Here is a 7,747-nt window from a genome sequence, read left to right as displayed (position 1 = left end):
CTCAAGGTGTGAATTCCTTTCTTGAGTCATAGTAATTTTCCAAAAATTCTGATTCCTGGTACTTTAGGCTCTCAGCCCAGTATTTATCTTTGTCCCCGAACTCCACACCCTTCAAGGTGCCTCACAGTCCAGCACGGAGTGGGGGGCTCCCGCAGCTGCACATCATTCTCTGTCACCCCTGGCCCCCAAACCCAGGGGTCTCACCTCTAGACAACTGTGTCTTTCAAAAACTTCTTCACTGGCACTTCCTCACTGACTGATAAAATCTTTCCCAAGGCATGGTCCTTATATTTACCTTTGTACACAGCTTTTGCTTTTATAATGTGCTTTCTTGCCCACCTTCTCACTTGATCCTCATAAACACCCCAAGTGAGGTAGGAGGAAAGGGATTATTACTCCCATTTTACAGGAAAGAGACTGAGGCTGCCCTCCTGATTCTCCAGTGTCATCAGCAAACATTTATGGGTCTAAGCCTCACACTGGCTCAGCAGTGCTCCTTTGACACAGGTTCTAGGTTTTCTCCTTTTCTTCTCACGTTTCCTGGAATCCCAGTGGGTTTTACACAGCAGGCACGCTACAAATATAGCTGATGATCCATGGCTAACCGAAGGCTGCAGTCAAAAGCTTTGTGTTGCTTTGGCAGTGCCCCTGTAGACTCCTTAGCTGATTTCCAAGTGAATCGCATGCCACTCCTGTCCCTTTCCTGTTTATAATTCATCGTCTAATCAGATTTTTCAGGGGACGTAAGTTTGCAAACTTCCATTTTATCCAAATGGCTCTGTTTTGTTTTTCCTTGCCTAAATGTTAGGCATCCAACCTGATGGGTTTCACAAATTAATGTAATTTATTTTCCATTTTGTCAGTGCAAAACAAAGGTGTTCTTAAGACAAAGCACTGAAGACCACAGTCCTTCCTCCTCTTCTATTTCTTGAGTCAGCAGCAAGTAAACAGTTCTGTAAACATGTGTGGGTCTATGTCCTTGTGTGTGTGGACCCGCTGCTTTTTTCCATCCTTAACTGGTTTTGTCCTAGTTAAGTACCAAGTGGCCTTGTCTTAGTCAAAATGGAGATTCCCGTAGCATCTGGACTTTCATCAAGGCCCGTTTCAGTTGCTCGTAGGTGACGAACATCACCACATTCCAGGCTCCCAAACGCAAAAATGAGGGTGTAAATCTGATGAGAGAAACAACCACATGGTCAGGTGGGTGGACTGGAGTCCCACAGGGATCTATGTGCTCTCCCACTCGGTGCTGGTGCCAAAGGACTAGCCTTCTGTTAGTCACGAGCATTTTCTGAGATTGTTCAGTCATTTTCTTCTCTACTGAAGGCATTTAGGCAGAAGCTGGAGTTGGGAAAGGAAAGAAAACTCACATTTTGAGCCGTGTTACTGTGTCAGGCAGTTAATTCTCACAGTTCTATCAGGTAGCTATGATTGTTGCCAGTTTTTTCTCTTCAGAAACCGAGGTTAAGTAGCTCCGTTAAACCACCTGACTCCATTCTGCTGCTGGGTGTTTCTGGGCTCATTTACAACCTGATTGGCCACCCCTGCGGAGACCTCAGCCTCCAGCTGGAGGCCCCCCAGGGCAAAAACAACGTGACACCAAATATAGCTACTCCTCTCCGGAGCGCCTGCGGTAGGTAGCGCGGCTGGGCGAGAGCCACCGCTCGGCTGTGCTTCGCAGACTCAGGGAGCGGCCCGGCCCCTGCCTCTTCCTCAGCCTCTCTCTCCGCTAATCCTCTCCTGGTCCTCTCAGCTCCTGCCAGACGCTTCCTCCCACACCTTTGCCCATGTTGCGCCTTCTGCTTGGAATATCTCCTTCTCTCCTCGCCGGGCTGTTCGCTCTTGGCTCCTTGGGACTCAGCTTGGGCACCAGAACCTCCCACCAAGGCCTCTCCTGAATCCTCAGCCTGGGCCCCTCACAGGGCGTATAGCACGGGGACAACGAATGTGAACTCTGGCATTAGACCTGGATTCACATCCTAGCTTGACCAGCTTCTTTTTTTTTTTTTTTTTTTTTTACGGTACGCGGGCCTCTCACTGCTGTGGCCTCTCCCGCCGCGGAGCACAGGCTCCGGACGCGCAGGCTCAGTGGCCATGGCTCACGGGCCCAGACACTCCGCGGCATGTGGGATCCTTCCGGACCGGGGCACAAACCTGTGTCCCCTGCATTGGCAGGCGGACTCTCAACCACTGCGCCAGCAGGGAAGCCCCTGACCAGCTTCTTGAACGTAATCTTTCTCAGCCTCAGCTTACTTATCTGTAACATGAGGACAGCAACACCTACCGCACGGAGTTGTCGAGAGGATTAAATGAGTTAAGGTACAGCACATAGCACAAGGCTCGGTATTAGTAAATCCTCAATAAATGTCCCTTACTGGTTGGCTGCTCTTCAAAGGAAGCACAGCACAGGGCCCAGCACCCGCAAGATGCTCAGTGAATGTTTGCCAAGTGAAAGTACAAACCGAGACAAGTGGCTACAGCTGAAGAGTGAAATGATGGAGGCACTTACAGGAAAAGGACTGTCAGCTGGAACTCAGTTTTGTGACGTCATCCCAGGGTCGAGAACATGGTTGCTTGTTGGGCCCAATCTAACGCTGGGCGCCGGAAAACTGTCCTCAGTGGTGGAGGTAAGAGGGCCAAGCAAAGAGCTTAGCGTGGGATGGACGATGTGCATGGTATCTGATGGTCAGGGTTTGAGCCGTGGCTCTGCCGTTCAAACTTTGTGAGTTGGGACAAGTTCCGTGACCCTTCTGAGCCTCAGTCTCTTCCCCAGTAAATGTGGAGAGCACGGCCCAGTTCAGGGGGGTGAGATAGTATTTGTGAAGTGCTTAGCAAAAGCCCTCATACTTAGGGACTTAGCAGTCATGGTGATTGTTAATGACTACACTATAGAGTGCTGCCTTGGTGCTGGGGACTCTGGGATATGGAAGATGTATACAGTTGACCGTTGAACAACACAGGTTTGAACCGTGAGGGTCCACTTATACACAGATCTTTTTTCAATATTAAATACTACAGTACTGTATGATCTGCAGTTGGTTGGATCCGTGGTTGGTTGAATCTGTGGATGTGGAACCAGGGATATGGAGGGACCATGGCGACGGAGGAGCCTCATGTATGGAGGGCCGACTATAAATTGTCCACGTATTTTCAACTGCATGGGGTCCGTGCCCCTGACCCTCGCATTGTTCAAGGGTCAACTGTAAAAGCCACAGTCCTTGGCTGCAAGGAGCCTGCACTCTAGCATGGGGGATAATTTAAACTTACAAATACTATAATATTGATACAAAGTAGGAAGTGGTAAATCCCATAAAAATGGTGTGGAGGAAGGATCACTGAAGTTCTCAGAGGGGGAAAATTCACCCCTGAGAGTGTTAGGGAGGAGGTGGCATTTGAACTAGTCTTGAAGGACAGCTAAGATGTAGAGCATGTGGATGGCACAGGAAGGGCATTCCATGCAGAGGGACCAGTAAATGCCAAGGCAGAGCAGCAAGAAAACATGAAGCACATCGGGCACTAGGGCTGCCGACTGTGGTATCCACGGTGACGGTGGTGGGTCGGGGAAAAGTCTCAGGATTACCAACCACCTTTCCCTCCTCCTCCCCTGCCCAGGACGTTTGGGAATGGCACTTTGACCTATGCCTAGACTCCTTTTGCTCAGATAAGCCTCCCTGACTCTCCAAATCAGACCTGGTCCACTCTTCCTAAAAATCATTTCCGTAGGTCTTTATACTTGTCCTTTGTGGCATTTACACCTGTGCTGTTCACTAGTGTGTTTCCAGGTGGACCCATGGTAAACACAGTCCACATGGGGGGAAGGGAGGTGGGGAGGGAGGCCTGCTTCTCTAGGAGGGGGGACTGGCAGCAGGAGGGGAGGCTCACCCCTTATAGAAGGCTGTGGGGCCCTCCTGGGTCACCATCTTCAGCATACAGTCGAAGGGGCTGCGGTACTGGCCTGGGGGTGAGTTCATATACCGGGTCTTCACCACATCCACTGGGGAGGCCACCACTGTGGCACAGAAGCCAGCTCCAAAGGCAGAGACGAAGTGGCAGGGGAAGTTGTCTGTCGCAGGTTAGGGAAGAGCAAATACTGGGCTGTGAGATGGGGAGTGCCCTTGCTTTCTGTTTCATGTGTGTCCACTGTTTGTCCCTCATGAAATTGTGAACTCCCTGAGTGTAAGGATAGTGTTTTCCAAATCTCTCACAGTGCCCAGGGCGGAGCTCTTGGTAAGGACTCGTAAAACAGAACTGGGCTGTCCCAGAGTTGGAAGGTAATCCAGTCCAACCACCTAGTTGGAGGAAACTGTAGTCAGAGAAGGTGACCCTTGCTTAAAGGTGCACGGGGACAGGTGGCATGGGGCTGGAAGCCAGGTCTCAGGCCTCCTGTCCGGGGTTCTTTCCTACTCATCATCATCATGTGCTGGGCACTTTTTGCTGGGCTCTGCGCCTCCCTCTACTTCTAAAGCCCAGTTGCCTGTGGGTAGTGCCCACTCTCTGGTGTCCCAGGTTCCCTCTCTGCTATGGGAGGGCCGTCTGCCTGGAGCCCAGGGCCTCACCGGTGAGCAGGTGGTAGTCTAGCAGCTTCTCCTTGATGATGTCGTAGGTCACCATCTCAGCACAGTTGATGATGGCGTTCCTCGTGATGTTGGGCAGAGTTCCTGTCAGGGAGCGGGTGGGGCTGATGAGTGGGGAAGAGGAGAAATGGAACCCCTGGCTGCAAGGCCCCAGGCCCCAGTTGGGGGGACATGGTGCCCCATTCCAGGGGTCTCAGAGGAGCCCACCTCAGGTGGGCAGATTCCATACCTTCCTTTCTGATGTTTAAAAACTCTCAGGTTATCCATGTCCATCTTAGAGACAAAAAACAGAGAGGCCCTCTTGTGTTTGTTTGGACCACAGTTCAGAGGATAATCTTCAATATCTATCAGAATTAAAATATGCCTCCCTGAGACCTGGCTAGAGGCAGAAAAGGAAGCCTTTCTTTGTAAGAGGGAGGCTAGGCTCTTGGAACAGCGACAGGATGTAGCCCTGGCGGGGCCTGTGGAGAGCGTCAAGACCATCCCCCTGGTTGCACAGATGAGGGCCGGGCTCCAGGAAGGCACACAGCAAGTGAGGCTGTGACCCAGGTGTCCTGCCTTTAACCTTCACTGGGTCACTGTTTCCTCTGCCAGATTCACGTGAGCCCCGGCCACATGTGGGAGAGACAACAGCATTTGTCAAGGTGGCCACCACTCAGACACGTAGGGAACCCTAAAGCCTTGTTCCCAAGGAAGCCCCCTCCTCATGGCTGCTTCCCCCAGTGGCCTCTGTTTCTTCTCCATGCCCTGCAGTCACCCTCGTCGGCCTTTGCTGGGGAGGCCCTTCCTTCCCTCTCTGCTGAGCCGGTTCAGCCTTGGAGGCCCAGATGGTGCATCACCTCCCCCCGCCCCAGCCCCCAGCCCACATGGCTCCTCCTGCCACCGGCCCTGCCCCTGCCCCTGCGCGTGCACCCAGCACATCCTGCCCCGTGGAATACCTGCTCCTTGACATGTTCCCTCTCCTCTGTGTGACTGTGAGAGCCACGAGGATGTCTTCTATTCATTTCTCTCTCCCTCACAGTCCTGCACGTGGTGAAGAGTTGGCAAACTGAACTGAATTTGGGTCAGGGTAGCGGGTCAGCTGGGATGTTGCAATGGTTGGGATGTTCCTTTAGAGTCGCGGGAATACATGTGCCGGGAGCTCCCCCCGGCCCAGTTCCCTGCTCCAGCCCTAGGGTAGGGAAATCACTGCCCAAGACCCCCTGAACCTGGAGTCCAGACCTACCTTTCCACAGGCCCCGAACCCCTTCCTCCCTGGCGATGGTCCTGTAGGCATCCATTGTCCCGCTGTACTTCCTATTGCTCCCGGGCCCAGTGTGCACGCTGGCCTGAAATCGGATCTTCACCACATCCGTGGGCTGGGCACAGGTTACTGCCATGGCCCCGGTGGTGCAGCCCGCCAAAATCCGGATAGTGATGCTGCAGTCTGGAGAGGAGGAGAGTGAGTGGACCAGTGTTCCGCCACCCAGCACCTCTCTGGGCCTGATGCTGATCTCTGGGGGCTTCCCCTGCTCGATGCCTTACTCTCTTGGGCCAAGGTTCCAGAGCCTCTATAACGGAGGCTCAGAGTCTTCTCGTGAGCATGTTACCAACTTCTCGCGCCCCAGCTCTGCCTCTGAGTCTGCACTGCCCTGGTCTTCTGACCCACAGCCTAGATTCTGCTTCCGCCCACCCCCTCAGCACTCACGGTCCGATCCCTTGGGGGTGTAGAACTGCTTGACGGAGTCGTAGAGGCCGATGCGGACGGAGGCGAAGCTCATCTGGCGCTGCAGGCCGGCGACCAGCCCTTTGTAGGGGCTGCAGGGGCCCTCGGTGCGCACCATGGTCAGGATGGTGCCCAGCACCCCGCGGTACTGCACGCTCCGGGCTGCCTGGTTCTCCCCCTGGATCTGAGGGACACCCCGCAGCGGTGTGAGGAGCTGGGTGGGGGGTGGACGGGGCTGTGTGCAGGGGGGCCTGCTTGGGGCTGGACCTCAGAACAAGCATGATCACAGCGTCACATCCCGGGAAAAATGACAGTTTTGTGTAGCAGTTTCCAGCCCACAAACTGTTGTACACAGTGTGGTGTTGGATCCTTAGGGAAAACAGGGTGGATTGTTTTTCTTGGTACAAGTTGTCAGTGACTTGCCCAAGCTCACCCAGTAATTCCTTACTTCTACTTCTCACTTTTTGGCTTACAAAGTAGGGCAAGGCCATGAAGGGCCCTGGCACGTCCTGCCAAGGAATTAAGATCTTTTGGTCTTGGGTGATGGTGATGGGGAGGTGGCGATGCAGGGTCGTGGGCAGTGGGGTGAGTGGCCTGCTCAGGGTCCGCTGTGAGGAAGAGCGAGCGGGCAGACACTGCAGGTGCCCCGGTGGAGAACTCAGCCCCTCCGCTGATGGGAATAATGACCCTCGGCCAAAGGGCGCCTACCTGCAGGCGGACCTTGGCCGTGTCCAGTGGAAAGGTGAGGAGGTCAGCAAAGCAGGCCGCTGTGCCTGCCCCCAGGAACTTCACAGCCGTTGTGGGAGGCACCTCTGAAGGCTTCAGTCCAACCATGGTCCCAGGGGCTCTGCCCGGTCCCTCCCGGGCCCAGCGGAGGTCCAAGGAGAGAGGCTGCTGCACAGCCCTGGGCTTCAGTGCATGGAGGAGGCTGCAGGAGACAGGCCAGAGGAGGGGATAGAACCCATGCCCTCTGGGCCAATCCCCAGCCCCCCCTCAGAGTCAGGAGGGTGTTTATAAGGGAAAAGCCTGTGCATGGCTGTGCTTAGCTGTGTGGATTTGACTTATACGAACAGGTCACTTTCCTCCCTTATGTCTTGCCATCCTCACCCTGCCCCCTCTCCCCTCCCGGTTGGAGGTGGGTCTTCACTGTATAAAGGCTCAGGCAGGGACAGGCAACCCCCCAACCCCGTTCTCCTTCCCCAGCCTCAGGCTGCTTCCTGAGGTGTATGGAGAGAGAGTCTGCCAAGTCTCAGCGCTTTAGGCCCTGCCATCCCAAATCAACAAAATAAATGTGCCTCATGGCTCAGTTAGACTGCTAGCCATCTTGGATGAGGGGTTGTAGTTGTTGTTTCCTCCAAGCCTGCCTGAATGTACTCTTCTTTACTTAAAACAAACACAGTCCTTCTCAGCCTGTGATTGCTTCTCTGTCACCAAAGACATTTAGCCTGTGACTAGAGATGTTTCCTCC

The 7,747-nt window shown here is 53.9% G+C and overlaps 1 protein-coding gene across 1 annotated transcript; it reads right to left on the bottom strand.

The window, feature by feature from the left end:
- Nucleotides 1–637: 637 nt before the first annotated feature.
- Nucleotides 638–7,128, bottom strand: UCP3 (uncoupling protein 3). The gene is made up of 6 exons (XM_082628196.1): nt 6,988–7,128; nt 6,262–6,463; nt 5,800–6,000; nt 4,557–4,658; nt 3,883–4,063; nt 638–1,172 (listed from the first exon to the last, which is right to left on the bottom strand). Exons 1-6 carry the CDS (start codon nt 7,111–7,113, stop codon nt 1,058–1,060), a joined length of 927 nt encoding a protein of 308 aa, XP_082484322.1. The 5' UTR covers nt 7,114–7,128; the 3' UTR covers nt 638–1,057.
- Between the last annotated feature and the right edge of the window lie 619 nt (nt 7,129–7,747).

This window comes from Mesoplodon mirus (assembly GCF_964341445.2).
Source record: "Mesoplodon mirus genome assembly, chromosome: 7".
In the NCBI taxonomy this organism is placed as follows: domain Eukaryota; kingdom Metazoa; phylum Chordata; class Mammalia; order Artiodactyla; family Ziphiidae; genus Mesoplodon; species Mesoplodon mirus.
The sequence above is the reverse complement of the archived record's forward strand: the minus strand, read 5'-3'. Positions and strand labels throughout refer to the sequence as shown.

Excerpts from the sequence above, each read along its gene's own strand:
- UCP3 (XM_082628196.1), bottom strand. The coding sequence starts at position 7,113 with ATGGTTGGACTGAAGCCTTCAGAGGTGCCTCCCACAACGGCTGTGAAG. Across the intron at positions 6,464-6,987 it reads CGGCCAAGGTCCGCCTGCAG|ATCCAGGGGGAGAACCAGGC; the intron begins GTAGGCGCCCTT and ends GGTGTCCCTCAG. Across the intron at positions 6,001-6,261 it reads CACCCCCAAGGGATCGGACC|ACTGCAGCATCACTATCCGG; the intron begins GTGAGTGCTGAG and ends CCTCCTCTCCAG.